The sequence below is a fragment of the Protopterus annectens genome, chromosome 1.part2 (assembly GCF_019279795.1).
Source record: "Protopterus annectens isolate FY-2018-M chromosome 1.part2, PAN1.0, whole genome shotgun sequence".
NCBI lineage: Eukaryota > Metazoa > Chordata > Ceratodontiformes > Protopteridae > Protopterus > Protopterus annectens.
Genome location: NC_056727.1, coordinates 178,101,433 through 178,122,804, shown reverse-complemented (window position 1 = coordinate 178,122,804; position 21,372 = coordinate 178,101,433). Strand labels below are relative to the sequence as shown.

At 40.8% G+C, this 21,372-nt stretch overlaps 1 protein-coding gene across 1 annotated transcript in view; it reads right to left on the bottom strand.

The window, feature by feature from the left end:
• FLVCR1 (FLVCR heme transporter 1) overlaps positions 1 to 21,372 on the bottom strand; it is a 927,801-nt gene that overhangs the window by 426,992 nt on the left and 479,437 nt on the right. Inside the window, exon 6 of the mRNA XM_044055488.1 lies at positions 9,832 to 9,942. Coding sequence (XP_043911423.1) covers positions 9,832 to 9,942 — 111 coding nt within the window. The remainder of the gene's footprint in view (positions 1 to 9,831; positions 9,943 to 21,372) is intronic.

Here is a 21,372-nt window from a genome sequence, read left to right as displayed (position 1 = left end):
GAATGTCCTTGCTCTCTGCTTGAATAAGGCAGTCGTCCAAGTAGGGTTATATTTGAATTCCTTTTTGTCTGCAAAATGCAATTACCGGTGCCAGGCATTTTGTGATGACCCTGGGCGCAGTAGATAAGCTAAAGGGCAGTGCAGAGAATTGGTAATGCATTGTGCCAGCTATGAATCTGAGGTATCTTCTGCAATTTTGTCTGATTGGGACATGCAGGTATGCCTCTTTGAGGTCCAAAGTAACAAGCCAAGCCTTCTTGCCCAGCATGGGAAGAAGTTGCTGTAGTGTCAACATTTTGAATTTTGGAACATCCAGGTAAGTATTTAGAGTAGATATGTCCAGTATGGGTCTTCAGGCTTTGTCCTTTCTGGCGACCAAGAAAAGTCTTCAGTAGAATCCTTGTCCTTGTTCCTGTTGTGGCACTTTTTGAATAGCTCTCATGTCCATGTGGGTTGTAATTTGTTTTTGTGCCTCTACCCATTGATTTAGTGGCAGGTCTGGCATTCCTTTTGGCCTTGGTAGAGTGTGAAAGTGGAACCTGTAACCTTGAGACACAATGTCCAGAACCCATTTGTCTTGGGTGATTATATGCCAATTCTGTGAAAAAAGAGCTAGTTTTCCCCCTAAGGGAGCTGCCAAAAGGTAAGTGCTTGGCATGTGAAGGGGGAAGTCATTGGGACTGTTTCCTATAAGGTTGTGACTTGTCTTCTCCGCCTTTTGGGGTAGAAGCACCCCACTGTCGTGGTCTGTAAGAGCCTTGGGGCTGACATCTGCCTCTTGGGCGTCTGTATCTGCCTCTTTGTTGTCTATCTGACACTGGAAAGGACCAATTTTTAGAAGGCCAATTTATGCTAAATCGAGGTGGCTGTACCTGTAAGAAATCCTTCACTGTATGAATAGATTTTGCCTTATCCTCCATTTTCTTTAATACCTCCTCTGCCTTAACACCAAACAAGATATCATGCTGTAAAGGAGCATCCAATAATTTTGCCTTAACATGATCAGGTAAACCTTGCTCGTTTAACCAATCATGCCTTCGAATCACAGATCCTGTAACTGCGGCTCTACAAGAAGCCTCTAATGAATCAAAACCACATTGCAGAGTATGTTTTCCTACTTGTTCAGCTGAATGCAATAAATCCTGCATCTCCTTGTATTCAGGACTTTCTGAGCTTGTAAGCATTTCCTGTTTTAACAGAGACATTAAATATTGTTGGTATTTAAGCATGTGGAACTGGCAATTTAAAGCCCTTACTGCTAAAGTTGCAGAAGTGTAAACTTTCTTCCCCCATCTATGTAATGCTCTTGAATCCCTGTCAGAGGGAAATGGATTTTTAGCAGTGGAAGCCTTAACCCCTTTGGGACCCTGTGAAATAGTTTCTGGGTCAGCAGCAGGGTTTTTATAAAGAAATTTGTGAGAGTCAGGGACTCTGTAGTACCCATCTGGCTTGACTGGTGCTGGGGGCAAAGAATCAGGGGTTAAACTGGATTCAGAGAACACATCATCCACAATGTCTAACACAGGTGGAATAGCAAGGGGGCTGTGCTGAGGCAATAAAAGAAAATCTCTAAGCCTTTTCTTGGATTCTGAATAATCCTGGCTCTCCCAAAGGAAATGCTCCCTCATGGTATGTAAAGTTTCCCCAAAAGAGTAATCCTCAGGAGGAGAGGCTGAAGGGATAGATTCTTCAGCATCAGAGTCCTCATAGGGTAGGGGGTAAAGAGTATCCCTGGTCTGAAGAGGTATCAGAAGAAATGGAAACCTGGTCAGAGGAATCATAGTCTGTATCCTGCCTAGGCCTTTTATCAGGAGGGGGATGGGAACCCCTGATCAGAGTAATTAGGTCTTCGGCCATTTTGAGCATCTGTTTTTTAGGCATGGATGCCTGTCCAGGTGAATGCTGTACTTGTTTCTTTGTCTTTAATGGAGTTTTAGCCTTGGTTGTTGTTTTGATGGTAAGCTGTGAAGGTCTGAAAACACCCTCAGAAGCCGATGCCTGCTCAGCGGCTCCGGACCCATCGGAGGGGTTAATTTCTGTAGGCCCAATACCTTGAGTTTCCAGAAGCCTAGCAATCTCCACGTGGGAGTCACAGGCGGCCTGTGGCTCTGAGGTAGTGGGTGTCAGGGGCTGCGAATGCGCCTCACTGAGAACCGGCGAACCAGCGGCTGGCCTAGAAGAGGCTTCATCGTCAGTTTTGGCCCTCAGATGCCTGTCCTTATCTTTGCCTTTGCCTTTTTTGTGTATTCCGGTCGTCGGATGTTCCAATGGCATGGTATAATTGAACCTTCAGCCAAAGTAATGGCGAGCAAAATCAAACCGATGTTTAATAGTGCGCTTGTTAAATCTAGCACAAAACCGACAACTAGTGACGTCGTGGTCTGGGCCTAGGCATGGAATACAGTAAGAATGAAATTCCTTATGAGGTATTTGCTTCCCACAAGAAATGCAATTATTAACTTTTACTGACGTTGGTCTGAGGCAAGAAAAAGTTTCCCCAACGGGGTACTTAGATTTATTGAAGACTTCGGTTCTGAAATTCGAATTTGAAAATCTCAGGAGTCGGCCGGCCGGCACTTGCGAACTGCTTTTGCTTCGGGCACCGCGTGGCAAGAAAGACTGAAGAAGATGGCATCGGCTGCATCTTATATACCCCTGGCGCACTGACATCAGGGAAGAAGCGACAGCAACTGACGCCGGACCAAGACTTTGGAACTCTGGCCGACTGCGGGACTGCCTGACGGCAGGATAACCCAAGTGTAATGACTTCAGCAGTGAAACACGAACATCCTAGGTTTGAGATCATGCACCTGAAATTCTGCATTTTACTCCGTTTTCATTGCGGGTACTGTGGTGAACTTCTGCTCAGTACACTAAAAAAATAATAGCCCAAGATACTTCTTTACAAAGTTGCCAGTACTTCTGAAGTAAAACTTCTTTATATTTCATAAGAAAAAATATATTTTTAGTTGTATTATGTTGTGCTACAATGCCAATCTTTCAAACAGCTAAAGCAATGGGGCGAAATATTGAAGTGGCTGTACTAAGAAGCTCCAAGCTTAGAACTGCAGTTTTAGGTGGGTTTCATAACTAAACATTCTGTTTTTGTTAAGCCAAAAGTTATATAATGAAATCAAAGAAAAACAGAGATACATTTCAAAGACATGTCCCAGAGGCTTCAGTTCGTCAGCCTTTAGTGCCACAGTCTGATATCTTGCATTATACTCTTGCTTTCGTTATGGGTGTTATAGTGAAAATGTCCTCAGTACTCAGAGTACAATAATGGCCTAAAAAGCTTCTTTACTGAGGTGCTGATATACTGTTTGCCGTCACTGGATTTATCTCCCCCATAAAGATTCATTTGTTGTAAACTGCACTATATGTCCTTACAGAAGGATTCACTGTCCAAGTGCATTTTTTAGCTGAAAATCACTATATAACATTCTGAAGAGATTGCTGTATTACTCTATGCAGTTAAAAAGAAATGGTCCTTTACTGCTAGGTACCTCCACCAGTCTCATGCGCACATTTGGATTCTGTGATTTTGCTAATCATTTCAAAAAAATGTACATCTTGTATCTTTTCAACCTGACAAACAGTATGTGTCTCAGTCAATATCACTGGTGTGTTCTTACGAAATAACCCAACATAATACTATTATATACAGAAATATTTTTGTTATTTTTGTCATTTTTACATTATACCAAAGTACACATAGTCTATATGCGTTGACAGGGATATGAAATTTCAGATTTGTCGTCTTTTATGGTAGTAGATTCAAAACATTAAATAAATAAATGCCTTTTTACATTAAGTGCCCATGTTGCCCTCCATCCCCAGCCTTCAGCCACTTCTGGCACCTCTGACTGCCTGACATAAGTTAGCTATCAAATCTTTGAAAGCTAGCCAGGGATATACCATAAAATATAATCTAAGATAAGGCTCTTCTTATATAACAACATAATTTTAAAATACGAGTACGGCTGTCAAAACTAATTTTACTAAAGCCAGTAAAGAGGTATATACTGTAATAATTATTTTAAACAAATGGTGTGCGTTTATTTCTAATTTACCTGATTACAGCTGCTTTGTAAGACAGTACTAGGTGCTGCTACTAATCAGATATTTTACCAGTATTTCAGTAAATGTAAGGGGTACGGGTACTGTGGTGTACAAGCAGCAGCATAGCTGGTTTTAGGCACCAACAAATCCTGGAGTCGCTGGGGCCCCCTGGTCCTGGCCACAGCATGTTATCTTATTCTGATATTTTGTAACATGTCAGTCAAACCAACAGAAGCTAGTACAGCAATCTTGTGTACTTAATAAACCAGATGGTTAATAATAAATCTTATTTATATCAACTTTAAAACTGAGATGTACCTCTGGTTACAGTAAGTGTTTTGTCAAATAACAGGCTTCACAATTTCATTAGATATATTATCTTTGACATAGTGCCCTTGGTTTAATTAAATCCTGCTGGTGGACTAATATCATAGCCACCTTTAGGCACCTGCAATACTTCTGGCTGTAGGGGAGTCCTTTAATCATCCTTGACTCTGTGGAGGGCCCCTTTAATCATCCTTGACTGTATGGGGGCCCCATAAAAATGCTGACGGTCGGAGAAAAATAAGGAGAAAAAAATTATTAATTTTCAGATTATGCTCTTTAACCAAAACAAGGTTTTTGTTTAATCCTGTTAGGATAAAGCTGATAATCAGTGAATGAATATGAGCAAGGTAAGAACTAGAGATCAGCAGCCCAGCATGACTGATCTCAGTGCACACCTTGGATTTTAAGAAAAGTTGATGCTTCTGATCTTCAGGGACGTTCTTCCCTTTCAGGGAGTTTTATAAATACTGGCAGAACACCATATACTATAACTCTCAAATTTTTGCTCAAGAATTCTTGGCAAAGCCAAAAAATGACAGCAGAATAAAGGCTTAAAAACTCAGGAACACATTTTAATTATTATTCTAATTCACTTAAAAAATTAACAGAATAACACATTTTGAATCGACATACATTTTTGGGCAATAAGAAGTGTGAAACTCTGATATCTCAGTTTATTATCTGCCTGTAAGGCTCCCTATTGAAATGTTGGCACTCAAACTGCCTTGAACTGATACATTGAAAAACAAAAAGACTGAAAATCCAGGAGAACAGTGAATCCTGATCATCATCCTTCTCTTTTACATTTCTCTTTTGGAGTGGACAAGTTCCCTGCACCCTCCACATCCTGAAACTTAATAATCAGACTTAGTATATGTAAGTCTTCTTTTTTGGCCATTCAGTTTCAGTATTTCAGTACTCACTCTAAAGGGCCGTGGTATTTAAAATGGTCACCATCCACTACCAAACATTAGCGGACCGGAGTTCCGCTGTGGCGACCCCTAACCGGGATAAGCCGAAAGACACAACATAAGGAGAAGGCTAAATTACGAGGTGAAATCAGCAACAGTCTGTGAAATCAAGGACAGCGACATGTATGTATTACTCCTCAATGAGGTAAATAAAAGTGGCTTACCCCTGTCTGATGACAGCTAACTAGTAATTACTGATCTAATGTGGCAGTACCAGTGTTGCACGATGTACTATTTGCTGAATAAGTACAAAACTAGTATAGCTATTGTGTGTGTGTGTGTGTGTGTGTGTGTGTGTGTGTGTGTGTGTGTGTGTGCGTTCGTTGCAGTGCAGTAACAAGCTGGCTATAATATATTTCACTTTCTAAGACAGACATTATCAGCACTGCCATTATGCTTGTGTGTGTGTGTGTGTGTGTGTGGGGGGGGGGGGTTGCAGTCTACTTAAAAGTAACAAGCTGACCATATTTTCTTACCTTACACATGATAGATATCTATTTTTGGTGCTTTGGCAGGAAGAGGATGTATAAAAGCAACTGTTTATTACCAGTGTGGTGCAGTGAGTAGCACTGCCATCTCAGAGTGCTTTGGACTGGCTGAGTTCTTGGCTATGTGGAGTCTGCACATTGTCTATGTGAGTGTCTATTCAGGTGCTCTGTTTAAACCCAGCACCTCAAAAACATGCAGCAGGTGAAATGGAATTCCTCCCTATTCCCTGAAGGTGAATGTGCAGCGTGCGCATGTGTGTGTAAAAAATATCACTGATTTTCATATGTGCACACACAATAATGTTTGGACACATATTACTTGTATAGGTACATAAGTGAATACTAGGCTATCCGTTTCTAGACTGTCACAAGCCTAGCCAATAACCAGAGACCAGAATTAAACCTTGTACTTTGTATCTGTTATGCCAACTCTACCTCCTCTTCTTGACAGCAGTAAAAACGTATTTGACAAGTAATTATATTTCATAAATAAGGCATATAATATATCACAGAACATTCAGACGCTTTGATCTTCTAAGAGTCTGGTAGCCCCCACACCCAAGACTGTTTAAATGGATTTTAACATGAACTTAGTGGTAGCCTCTGCCCTCACCCACACCCATTCTAAAAGCAGCCCTGCTCAGATATGTGTGTATATTGAAGGTTGCTGCAGGTTATGTGAGGGGGACTGGGAATTGTGTGGTCATTACTTTAATTTTCATCACAGTCCAAACTTAGAGGTATGCACAGGAGGTCATTATAGCTTATATTTGGGCTGGGGACATTGTGGTCATTGTTTCTGTTACATTTTTATAGACCTCAGAGGTGTAAAAAGAAGTTCATAGGTTCATAGGTTTATACTAGGCTATCTGCCCTAAGGCATTTATAAGCCTAGCCCAAATTTTTGTGGCTTACGCCAAGTGTATTATAAGTGTATTATAGCTTTTGCAGGGGCAGTGCACTGTACAGGAGTAACAAAGTGGAATGCATAACTGTAATCATTATTTTTTTCACTTTCCTTAGAATCACACGTCAAGCATGTATACAGATGGCTGCCTTTGGAGAGCAGGGATGAGAAGAGAGGAGGCATACTATGTATATGTATGAGAGAGGTGACTTAAAATACAAGACTGTTGCTATTTGTACCAGATACATGCACAGGTAGTAACTGTCTTTTTTTTGCAGGGGGGTGGGTAGGGAGGTAGGCAGTATTCCCAGATAGGATCTGTGTATCCTCAAAAAAAAAAAACAATTGTCTTGTTAGTTTATTATGAGATACTATTTTGTCAGCTGTAAACATTAATCTTTGGGCACAGCTGATGTCTTCAGTCTTTTTTTTTTCTTTCAGGGTAATTACATTATTTATGAATTTTATTCAGGACACAATTGGATTAAAAGGTTAGAAAATGCTCTAAAATGCATACTAGAGTATTTATGCCTTTTGGTTGTCCCAGCTTAATGGAGTTATTTCCTAAGTGATCATTTTTACACAGACTTGGTCGTAAAAGGTAAGATGAAAGGATATAAGGAAAACTAAAGTTGAACAGCAACACTGAAATTCTCCACAATCATAATTTCCGTTCAAACCATCACTGGATGAAAAGGTTGTGTACAAAGAAAAAAAACTTTCTATATACTCTGAAGTGCATTTTAAATTCATGGTTTATTAAAAAATTGTAGACTAAAGCAAAAAGTGATAAAAGGAAGAAAAAAAGTAAAGTACATCATGCGGGGTGCCCAAGATGGGAGCATTGGAGAGAGAGTGTGTGTGTGTGTCTTTGGGGATGGGTGGGCAAGAAACAGTAGTCAGTGTCCAGGGTACCATTTTGCCTAAGTCCAGCCCTGTACATAGAAGATCTGTAAATTTGTACAGTCTCACTGTTGCAACTAAATGTCAGTAACTGTACGTCCTTTTGTGAAATAGGCCAACATAGTGTGGTACACAGGCCTATCAGAATGTAAGAGCATTGTAGCTACAGGACAGTCTATCTGTACTACTACTAAAACTTTGCAGCATGAGCTACGAGGTTGTTTAGATGAGGAGGCAATGGCAAACAGATACTTAGACTGGAAGTGTCCAGGGGCCCCAAAAATGTTAACACCGGCCCTGAGTAGTAGATGGGAACATACAAAATGGAGGGTAACTAAGATTTAACCGATTTATGGGAAACACCTTCACAATGTATTCTTGTAGTTCACCTTAATTTGTACAAATAAGACAACAGTGGGAGGGGCTACTGAAGTTAAATTTACATAAGAGGACAAAGCTACTGGGCTTGAGAACACAACAGGGACAGAGCTGGTGTGTGACAGAGAGTCAGAAATACTAACTGAACAGTACATTCTATCAGTTCTCACGAGAAAGCCTTGATCAGTTTTTTTTGCTTTAACATAAAAATGCTACTTCTCAGCTCTTTCCTCAGTTCAGTTCCCCTTGGCCCTACAGAATAATACACAAGATGTTTTTTTTTGCCTTTCTGGTTTTAACACCGAACTTCCAAGACACCAATAAAAAAAAATGAAAAAAAAATGTTTTAAGTAGAACAAAACTGCAATGAAACAAGGTTAAAAAATCAAACCAAAGACAATGGAGCTGTGTCAGATGGCTGCCTTGGCTCATCTGATTTGAAAATATGAGGTAAACAGAATATGGCTGTTAGACAATGAGATGTCAGACCTTATCTCAATAGCACTCTGAGGTATCTTCCTGTTTACTGTGAGGTGTGGGCTCCTCAACCCCTAGTGCTTGGCATGGCCATACTCTAGACGTGAGGGCAGGTAGTGAAAGAACTGTGTGTGGCCTTGCAGCAGCATCCATGGAGACAGAACACATTTCTCACTGAACAGTGCACACACACATTCTCTTACGTAACATTGTGAAAAATCTCTCCAAGCCTAAAGAAGGCAGAGATAGTAGAGGTTCTATGGGAGTCTACTGTAGCTAGTAACCCCAATTGTGAGTGGGTTGGTAAATGCATAAGAATTTCTCAGCTTCAGAGTGACCACTGAGCCTTTGCTGAGGGCTCAAAGATGTCTTCCAAGCAAGCAGGCTGGTTGCTGTAGTGGATGCACAAGCATGGATGGGTGGACAATGGAATCCTGGGAATCATCCCAAAGATGGCTCTCTGAGGTGGCACATCGCCTTCTCCCCTGAACATCATCAACAGATGACATATGGGACCATGTAACCTCAGTTCCATTCTAGCTGCATAAAAACATATATAAGAAGGTATTATTTGTCATCACAGATACAGACTCACAGGAAGGAAACCTTGGTCTGCTTCTGGTCTCAAAATCTCTTACTCTGGTCTTGCGTACAAGTGATGCACCTTCCAATCCGCATGCTGGTAACCCCTCAAAATCATTATCTTCCATGAGGTGATGCAAGACTCCAGACATTTTCCAACAGGACTGAAGTGTTGATACTTGTGATATTCCTGCACTTTTTCCTACTGGCAGATGAGGCACTGACAGCAGGGGTCCTGGATGGAGACCTTGTGACTGCCGAACAGTTCTGTCTACGGTCTAAATGTTTAAGGCAACAAACTCAGATTTCCAACACTATGTATTAGAACTGAAACAACAAATGTGTTGGCAGTAGAAGAGAACTGAGAAGTACAGGCACTAGATGTGCCCTTCCACCCTTGTGTATGATGTCATGTTATACACTGGCATTCCTCCCCAAGTAAAAAAGAGAAATTTCAAGAATTGTGGCATGGTTAGCAAACCAAAAGTGGAAATCCAAACATGTTATCCAGAGTACATGGTCTTCAAAGCCAAATCTTCAAAGTTTCCCTACCAGAAAGCACGCTGTTGGTGAACTGAAGTAAAGTAATAAATAAATTCATCATAAAGCATGCATATTACAAGATGTTTGTCTGGAAAATCTGTTCTAGGTTTCCGTAAGATAAGAAAAATAACAGTTTAAACAATCAGCTAAAGAAAGCACATTAGATTTAATGAGCAATGTGTATTACTCTTACCCAAGAACCCCTGCTGTAATGAAGACGATAAGAAGGTATTGGAGATCCAGTGTAAAAGTGAAAACAACCATTCCAACAAACGACAGGATATACACCATCAAAGTTGTCTGCCTATGAAAAAAATAAGAAAAAACAAATATTTGGTGTTGAACAAGTTTTTCAAGCTCTTACACCAGAGATTTACTAGTCACTATTTTACCTATATACACATGTGCACATATCATGCCAGTGGTCTTATCTGTTAAATTGTAGAGCAATAAGAATACTTACCTATGAATATAAAAATCGACTATAGCCTGTTCTTTTACTTTCCATCCCTTCTGTTTCATACCTATCTGAAGATGACCAAGTTCTCTGCTGAAACCACCTTCTCAAAACACCACAGACCATGACACTCTGCAGTGTTCATGAATTTGTTTGTGCCTGTTTTCATTGCACAGCTCTCAACAACATGCAATACAACTGCAGTGCACACAATTTTTTGTGGGATTGCATTAACTGATGCATCTTGGTTACTTCGCTTTCCTGTTTATTACATGAAAGTAAAGTTTTCCCCGTCATACCATCCATCTAAAAGTAAGAGCCCCACATCACAATATCTACTGTACTAGGTGCCATCTTTCCAAAGGGCAGTAGAATTTGACTGCAGATAGTGACTACCTGACCCACCTAGTCTGCACATTTCCTACATAAAAATCTACATGACCAATAGCTTAGTTCTTTTTCCCCCTTACCACTGTTAAAAATTACTCTAGGTCTGTTTTCCACATTCTTGAATTTATTTACTGCTTTTTTTACTAGGTGCTTTTCCCACTCTGCCTGGTAGCCGTCAAGACTCCCTAACAAGACTCAAGCCCAGTCATTTCCTAGGGTTCTAAGGAATCCCCATTTGCAGATCTGCTACGACAACAGCCATTCGGACAGGTCGCCATCAAGACAAACATTCAAAAGTTTGGTGCTCTTGCCATCGTGCTGGCAATGACAGCTATGTTTTATGTATGGCTCTAATCCTTTCCCTTGGGTGATGATTACGAGCAAATACACTGGATCATGTTGTGGAACACAGGCAAAAAACAGACATGAGCTACTTCTGCTGAAGATGGGCAAGCCGGTCGTCCCCTCCTGTACCATTAAGTTCCTGAGTCACTAATGGAACCCTGGTCACCTAGGACATAGTAAGGGCTTTACCCCTCTATGCCAGTGGCATGGCATAACTCATTTACTGCTTCTGATCCTACAACAACTTCAGGAAAAGATACATAAATCACCCACATACTTGCTATGAACAATACAAATAATTCACACCTGTAACTTTTCTGAGCCACCCAACTTGTAAACTCCTTTTTAAACATTCTGACTAGGCCCAGATCCTCCCAAGACTGTAAGCTTCCATGCCCTGCTGGCATATTCATTCCTCACAATCCACACCAACAGAGAGAAGCGAGACCAGGAGATCACAGCTCAGCTGACAACCTTTGGGGGTTGGCGACTATCTCTATGTTCCTAACACCTCCACCTCATTCACTAGAAATGTAGCTGCAATGCCCACTCTTCTGGACCCATTAACAACACACACACACACACACACACACACACACACACACACACACACACACACACACACACACACACACACACACACACACGCACACACGCACACACACACACACACACAATTTTCACCTAGAATATATCACTTTCCTGTGTGGGCTTGTGCTCCCTGCACCCCAAATTACAACAGCTGCAGTACCTGGCCCATGTAGCTAAACTCTGATAACATCCCTACCCAGAAGGGTGAGCTAGTGTCGGTCACGCATCCTGCCCCTACTCAGCTGCCTCTCCTAGTGTCCAGGCCAGTAATCACATATGAGATGTCTGAGCTACAATCAGATCAGGATTCCATCTCTTTATGCCATCCCCTTGCAAGTTCAAGACTGCCATCTTGTTCTTGTACATCTATTTTCTTAACAGAGGTATCCGCTTGGTCTCTATAGATTTTGACGAGGTTCTTAAAAAGTGTCTGTCATATTCTTTCTGCAAACTTTCTTCATAAGTAATCTTATTAATATTCTAGGCTAGGAACAATTTATTAGCCTCTTCTGAAATGTAACTATCCCATGAACCTATAAACAACCTATGACCTATAAATATTGTGATGGCTAGGCTTGTATAGGCCCTAGGGCCGATAGCCTAGTACCAACCTATGAACCTATATTCATGATAAGGCTTGCAGACCTTGAATACTGTGTTATAGACATGGTCTTATTAACTCGGTGTTCAATGGACAAATACGTTTTTGTTTTCTAGAGGGATTTTCTCTTCAAACGCATCTCAGTATTTAACCAAGATAAAAATGCTATCTTCACATCATTTGGTTACTATTAGTTCATCATTTACACTTGCCAGATCCGCTTCCTTATAAGGTTCATAGCTAAGTTCTAGGCTGTCTGGCCTTGTGGGCCATTTTAAACCTACACAATTTCCCTTTCAGAAATATGAATCAATGCCTGTACCTTTGGTTTGTGAAGTAAACATCGTAACCATTATACCAACCTCAGCCCCCTTATTGATTCTCCTCCAACTCTGTACCCTTTCCTGAGATTTTGCTTCCCAGTTATACTACTTTGCACTGAATTTAATCTGCCATTTCTTGAACTATTCCTCCATTCTTGACAAGTCTAGACTCTTCTCAAAATTTTATAGCATTGTGTGTATTAACCTTTTTGTTTGCAGCGTAACTTCATATCATTAGCAAAAGAGGCAAACTTTTTAAAGGACCAGCCCCACTAGTAACCAGTGTGGTACTATACTCGCCAACATCATTACATGAAAAGAGACACCATAAAATATGATGCTTCCTATGTTCTACTGCTTAGCCATTACTTTTCTGAAATGCAATCATAGGGCTTACCCTATTTTGTTCATTAGCCTGCTATGTGGTATACCCATAAAATGTTTTGCTAAAGTTTAACTAGATTATGTCTGCAACCCCCTTCTGTTCTAATGTTTATATGTGTTACTCAACCAAATAACTCTAATCGCCATACAAATAATTTAGACTTTTTAAATAAAACAAATTTTAATTATTTATTTACTAAAGCACCAAGATAGTCCAGTTTTGGTTTACTGTTCAATCATCCAGTCACCTTACTCAAAAAATGTCCTTAGAGGTAATTCATCACAAAACCACAGTTCATTTTACATGGAAGTTACTCGCCTAGGAATAAATCAGCCTATCACATGAAACTATTAATCAATTAAACGTAGGAAGATTTACTTAAATATCTTAATGTCATACATCTTATGCAAAAACATTTTTAATTTACAAATCATACCATTTAGAACAGTCTTGTTGTTTTAAATAATACATTTCGTATTCAATGCTGATTAGATACTTAATGCCTCTCAAACCTTATTCCAAATCCACAGCCTCTCATTGCAAAGCGTCAGAGTGCAGTGTATCCTATTTCAAACTATATCACACTTGTTTCTTTTCTCAACAATACCTATGTATAATTCGATCACACTAACTTTTAAAATGATTTTACACAGCCTTTTAAGAGGTCTTGTTAATTGTCTCCTTACAGAATTACTTCCAGTATCCCTTATATTTTTCCTAGCTCTCTCCTTTAGTAGCTCTGTGCTTGATAATGGTGGCAGGTGGCTGCCAGACTGTACAGTGGGCTACACGATTTGTTTAATTTACTTTATATTTGCTATGAGTATTCTCTTCATTCTGTATCATTGCCAGATGGCTTTGGCTGGGTTTTGAATATTTGTTTCCAGCTGTGCCCTTATGCATTTTCCAAGTCGTTAATCACTAGTCACTGGTGTTTTTTTCTATCATAATGTCCTGGAGGATTGGGATGTTGTGCAGTATGACTCATGGGAGAGGAGTACTCAGCACAGAGAGAAGAAAGAATCATGGACATCTATATGGGGTGGGGTTATGTCTGTAGTGAGAATTTTGTGGGGGGGGAAGAGGTCGTTAGGATGAAACTTTTCTTATTAACAGCCTCTGTCCATAAGAGACACTGGAGCTAGACTGGGAATAAATTTATGATTACCCATCCAGCTGTCAAAGACTCATTTGAATAGGGCCAGGGATGAACTCTGTTTTATATGGATGGGGAGCCTATTCTATAGTGTGGCAATCCTTTGGACACATATCTGTCCTTCCAACACTTTCTGTTTATTTCACAAGCAAAGTTCAGATCCTTGGATATAGTGTTTCTGGTACTGTTTGTTTTGCATATGTGCAACAGATCGCATCAGGGATGGGTCTGAAGAAGGTTTGTAAACTAGGCAAAGATCCCCTCTCAGCAGCCTAAACACAGAGACACAGCCTTTAGGTGATCAGTGTATGGCAGGGTACTCATGACCTGAATTCTCCTAATGAGAAACCTTTCTAGGCATTCCAACTGTTGCAAGTGTCTGGTTAGATGCATGCCAAAAAGGGCACTGTATTCAATGATAGGTCTGATAAGGGTTTAGTAGAGTGGCAGTATAACTTCCTTAGACCTGGACGCTATACTCTTACCTATAAGTTGGGCAGCATACAATGATTTTCTTATTATCTTAGCCAAGTGTTGATCTAAGGCCAGACTGTTGTCTACATATGTTCCCAGATCTCTTACTACTGGGTTGACTCTTAGGGCTGTTTTATCAATGGAGTAATTAACTTGGGTTGAAAGTTTTACAAAGGACATTATAATGCATTTTTTAGCACGGAGTTGTAGGCTATGTCTTTGGCACCAGTCATTTGGCTTGTGTTAAACCCTCTTCCAAGATGTTGGTGTCTGGGAGGGAGTCTACAATAACTCCCAATTTACAGTCATCTGAGAACTTTGTAAGGTAGAGGCCTTGAATGTTAGCCTTGACTTCTGAATGGTAGATGCCAAACAAGAGTGTGTCCAGCCCCGTGCCCTGGGGTAATCTGCTGGTGACTGGTCTCTTGGTGGAGGTGGTCTCACCAATCCTGACTTCTTGGGTCTTGTCTACGAGTCGTCCGGCAATCCAGCGAGTTATGTAGGGATTAATGCCTAGCTTAGACAGCTTGTTAACAATGCCTGAGTGGGGTATTGTATCAAATGCCTTGACCAGGTCAAGATAAGCAGCATATACCATTTTACCCTCTCAAATAAGCTAACCTGTTAAATAGGCATGACCTTCCCTTAAGGCCAAACTGGGATGGGTCCAGTGTCTGCAGGTTGCCAATGTCCCTGTTTATCATTTCCATGATAATTCATTCCATGGCTTTGCATATTAGACATGTTAGACTGATGGGCTTGTAGTTCCCTTAGGTTGTTTGATGATCTGCAGACGGGAATGGCTGTTGTGTTCCTCCATTCACTTCGAACACAGCCTGTTTCAAGGCTGTAGTTGAAGAGTGCCACAAGTGGTCCTGATAGGCTATGTTTTAGACTATTCATGAGACATTTGAGAATGTTGTCCAGATCCACTGAGGCAGTGTTCTTGACTTTAGCAAGTGACGTCAGCACCTGGTCCCTGCTAATAGTTGGAGGAAGTATGTTGGAGGGGATTTCACCTGGTGGAGCTTGGGGGTGGGTGGGAGCGGGGGGTTAAGTCTGAACTAAATTTATCAGCCAATAGATTTGTTATGCCACCCTGATCAGGGAAAGTAATAACATTCACCACCAGTTCAGTACACTGCTGTATGTTGCCCTTAAGGTTCCATACATAGCTGAAGAAGGTCTTGTGATTTTCCTTAGCCTGCAAGGCTATCCTGACCTCACATTTGGCCTTGTTGGACTTAGACCTTTTAGTATCTTGTTTAGTTGCATAAGAGAACACATGCCTTTAAGAGAATTGCTCTTCCTGATTTTGGTCCTAAGTTTTCTTCTTCTATTACATATCCTGTTTAGGTGGGGTTTCCACCAGTGCAGTTTTATTTTTTGTGTTTGTTTTGGGTTTATTTCTGGCTGGTACAGCAGACTTTATGCGGTCATTCACATGTTTGTACAGGAAATAATTCTGCATATGTAGCTGTGGTCTTGGGGTTAGGAGAAGGCTTAAATTTTGACAAATTCAATACTAGTGGAGTCTTACCTGGTAACTTGATGGCCACAAGTATAACTGCTACGATACCATTTAGGCATACAAGTACTGGACTTTACAGATGACAGCAAGGGCTGAGATCAAAACTGTGTAAAGGCAAAAAAAAAATTGTGAAGCTCTTGCTAAATTGTTATTATGTAGGTGACATGTCACAGCTTGGTGTACATCAGCCAGGCATGCAGACATCCTTAAGTCCAAGACTTTGCTGATTTTGAAGTTCTATAACTTCCACCTAGAACCAATCAATGAATGCCTACATAGTTAAAGAACTATGGCACCATAATATGAGCATATGTTTTGGCTGCACTTTGCAAAAGGAACTATTCAAATGTGTTTGAAGCAGTTTCAGTATTTGAAACACTAAACACCTTTCTCATGTTTAATGAAAAGTAAGCAGATGAAACATACGGTATGAAACATTAAAATGTGTTTGGTGCAAGATGCTGGTAAAACTTCACTCTGATGTAGTGTGAAAAATGTTTACATTATTTGACACTAATTCTTTAGGTTAATCATATTACAATTTGGTACTATTATGTGTACAAGTACACAGTTACTACAAGCATCTGTAGGCCTTTGGAAAAGTTCATTGCATGGTAATATGTGAACATGTCCCAACATAATTTCATAGTGAAAATAATAAAAAATAAATATTTTCTTACTGCATCAGTTATCTTTGACACGTCCTTCCCTGATGGGTTCATCTTCTCCACCAGCACAATTAAGTATTTTTCTAAGATCGCACATTTAGATAATGCACACTCAGTACTGATATGTGCCATAACATAATGCTTTTGCTACAAAGAGGTGTGCATCCCTTCAGTTTGGCTTCATTTACCTACTTAGCACATTTCTCAACATGAAGTCATAACCACGATTTAATACTTATAGTATTATACCAAATGATGTACAAGTATATACTCGCCAGACTTGCATGAAGAAGGCACACATTCACAAAGGGAGAGAGGGCATTCTGACCCATTAAAAAAGATCTTCTCATAGACCAAATGATACAGCAAGAAGGTATCTGTCATGTATAAAATCAACCCTTCTTTTTGTGTCCTAGGATGGGTTGAATCCAACGCACGAAGCACCAGCATGAAAGGAAACTGAGGACTTCAAGCACAATATCTAGCACTGAGGAACCCCTGTGATGGGTCCTTTTTTATGTCATGTCCAAAGAAATAACTACTAGAGTGGAAGGAGATGGAGAAGTGCACAACCACAGATTTCAGATAACTGAATCTTGGAGCACTTGCCTCCTAAATGTAGCCTGACTCCTACAGTCATAGTAAAGACAACCAGTACTTACTGAAGGTGTGCACAGAAAGCCCAAATGACTGTTGCAGAGATATCTGCAAAGCAGACATTTTTATGTAAGCAAGGCAGCCCCTCCTCTAATGAAGCGAGTTTTGAATGCACCTCTTGCTCACAAGTGCAATGAAAGGGTCTACCTGACAATTGTAAGCCATTCCCTCTCTACAATAAAGCAGACAACCAGTCCTTCCACTTAAATCTATGCTCTCATTTCAGGTAATACCTGCCTGAGCTGCCTAGGCAAATACAGGCCACTTATTCTATTTTTATTCACCTAAAGGAAACAGAGTGATAGAAAAAAATGTTATAGAGACAACTCTAAAATCACCTTCGGAAGGAAACATGTTTCCAGAGGTATATCCTATCTCTATGAAAGACCAAATATGGGCCTGAAGCTCCAACAGCCTATGCACAGACATGCTGACCACAGGAAAAGCATTCTCCTAAGCTAGCAGGTTGAAATGACAGATAAGCAAGCTTATCAACCATAAAGTTCAAACCTCAAGGAGGGGGAGGGCTCTTTAAACAAGGATGGAGATGTACTATGCTTTTATGGAACTACATCAACAAATACTAAGCAACATTTCTGCCCACCGCAAGGTCGTGATTTGAAGAAAAAGCTTTGACGTGTACCGTGAACATGGGACAACTGAGGCCCACATCATACAGGTATCAGACAAGTCAAGATCACATGCTAGCTGACTAATTAGAGTGATACAAGGTAGACGTCGCACAAATAAGAACACTTTCCACTTGCTGGCACAGGCCTCTGAAGTGTAAGGCTTCCCAAAGCTTCAACAATATCTAAAAGACCCAGCCAGCACATTTGGTTGGATCATCAGATCTTCATCAAATGTCAGTTACTAAGATGAAGTTGGCTGCATCATCTAGGACTTGAGATCCTGAATCCACACTTTTCTCAGTCACAATGAGGCAACAAGATTGAGTTTTGAGCTTTCTTTTCCAAACTTTGCGATAAGACATGAAATCAGAATGCAACTCGACTACTTTGCCTAGCCTTGCTGAACTGAGAAGAACAGCAGACAGACCACATTCCCTGAGTGGCAAAAAGGTCAGTCTCTAAAGTAGCCACTTTTGGAAGACCCTAACCAGGAATGACCTCTGAATCCACAGATACAGGATTACTGCAGCAGAAGCTCAGAGCATCTGCAAGACTATTTCACTACCTTCATTGATATGAAACTAAGAGGGTAATGGCTCTGACTATTGCCCATTGGCAGACAAGCACTGCTTCCCTAAAAAGAACAAAGAAGCTACATACTTATGTCCTTTTGTTTGCTTCCGTACCACAAAATGGACTGCTATGATGACCAGATGAGAGACGCCCTTGAAAGTGACTTTGTCGCCATGGTCTTCAGAGAAGAACTGCTGTTAACTTTCAGCCATCAATGGGAGCGCCACTTAAAGAGAAGATCCCACTCCTCTGGCAGACTATGTGGACCCCCCCCCCATGCAAGCAAAGTCTTTAATGTCAGAATCTGAAACAGGTTCAGCTGCTAAAAGGGAAGACCCACCCAAATAAACAAATTTTCATTATCAGACTCTGTGATAGGTTCAAATGCTGAAAGAGATGACCCACTAGCACACTGTTTGGGGATACCCATGACAAAAAGGCCCATCAGTAAAGATCCAACATTAAAAGCAGGTCTGTAATTGCACGGAGGTTCTTAACTCACTGACACTATACAATTCAATACAGCACCCACACCCTCAGAGAAGCAAACAGTACCAGAAAACTCTAGCAGACAATAGGCAAAGAAGGAGCAGAAGAGCCTGAATCTGCATCCCACATTCAAGCAGACAAAGCTATAACCTCCTGGATCCTCTCCAAGAACATGAGCAAAAAAAGACATTGGAGGGTATAAGCTCCCTATAGTCAAAGGCAATCCTCTTATCTGGTAACCAGATAAGACCATCTCTAATTTATGGTCACCACAAGGGACTGCAGCCATGGCAATACCCACAGAAGGGATTATTCTAGGAAGTCTTTGGATTGAGCTACCAGAAACCAGTTATTCTTATAAAGGAACACATGGACAGATGTTAAGTGTGTTAGGAACATCTTACTCGGACATAAATATCCAGCTGTTATGGCCAACACAAAAGAAGTATCAACTTATCAGTCCATCTTACATAAGCAGGCCACAGACCCCCTACAAATCACTAGCAACTTTTGTTGAATTGGTCTCCTCTTAAAGAATTTAGAGGACCAGCATGTAGCTCAGATCTCACACTGTAAAGCACGTCTTGTTTTACATGGGTAACCAGGCAAAACTGAAAAGATGACATTAAAACTACAGCACATTCTAAAATGTATTACAAATCTGCTTCTACTACAAAAGGGATATGGCAGTCTTTTTATTTCTTTCTGTTGTATTTTTGGGTTCCTTCTCATGACAGCTGTTTATATACTCATGGATGCACTTCATCTCTAGGACCTCCCTGTCAGACTACAAGCCACCAGATTCGAGGATGGCTTTATGTGTTGGGAAGTTAACAGTGACACTATACTCAGTACAAGGTGGAGAAGAGTGAGCATGCCTGTAGTACCATACACTTTGTTCACAAGACAACCTTTTATTGTAAGCTGCATGAAACCCCAACATGCAAGGTCATGTCACAAAAGTGAGCATACAAGGTAGCTAAGAGGAGCCATCTATGTGGTAATGAGTGGTAATGGTATCCTCTTATTTCCATCCATCCAGTAGATCAAAACCAGGTCTTCCTGTAAAAACAAGCCACCATACTGGGCAGGTTATATAACAAGTGGAAGAAACTAATATCACTCTGCACAGGAAGAATTCCCTCCTATGCCTAAACAGGAAAATTAGAAATCTTGTAAAGTCTTCTACAGCAAATTACAGAACTAAAATCACATCCCTAGCCAAGGATAAACATAAGGCATTCTTTAACTATGTCTGAAGTCTAAAAGGGAATGCCCAGCTATGTGCCAAACTGGTTGTAGATGGGATCACTCATATTACACTGGAAGATATCGGCAACCTGCTAGCTGACAGATTCAGTACAAACTTCATCCCCCATCCCCACCTAACATATCCCAAAGCATACCTGGCACCAGTCCCCTGCCTAATATCTCTAGACAACAGGTCATCTCTGCATTCCCCAAAGCCAAAAACAAGGCCTCAATAGCATCAGATAATATCCCAGGTTATTTACTAAACAATCTAAAACAAGATCTAGTGGACTTACTTGGAGTTCTCTTTAATCATTGCTTGACAACTGGCTATGTTCCTGCAGAATCAAGTAGAGCAACAGTAATCTCCCTGCATAAAGGGGGCCATCAGCTGACCATGGGAATTACAGACCCATAAGTCTAACAAGCCTCATCTGCAAGGCCATGGAAAGAATTATCATGGACCTCAAAAAGAACATAGGCGACCTCCAAACACTGGACCCAACCCAGTTTAGCTTCAATAAGGGTAGATCATGCTTATTAACCTGATAGACTTCTTTGAGAATGTCACCACAGCCATGGACGAAGGTAAGACACTGTACAAAGCCTATCTCGACCTTGCCAAGGCTATCAACACGATTCCCCACTCTGGCATCATTGAGAAACTCTCCCAGACAGAGAATAATCCTTACATTACTAGATGGGTAGCCAAATGACTCACCAACAGAACACACTATCAAAATTGGTGACTCCACCTCCAACCAATAGACCAGTCACCAGTGGAGTACCACATGGGTCTATGCTGGGCCCCTTACTGTTTGGCATCTATTTCTCAGACATGCAGGCCAAAGTAGACAGCCTTTAGTTCACCAGGTTCACTGATGATTGCAAACTGGGAACAATCATCGAGTCCCCCAATGATGGCAACATATTACAGGAAGGGCTAACACAAACAAATGATTGGTGCCAAAGCCATGGTCTAAAACTAATTGCAAAAACATGCATTAATATTCCCTTTGGCAAAACGGAATTCCCTACGAACTGCAATATTGACAGCACCCTCCTGAGTTCCAACCCAGTGGTGCGAGACTTGGAAACATAGGTTGATAGCAATCTGAACTCTGACCACCAAGTTTCCACAGTGGTAAGGAAAGCCTTCAACTTACCACACCTCATAAGCAAGGGCATAGCATCCAAGTCAAGGAATGTTG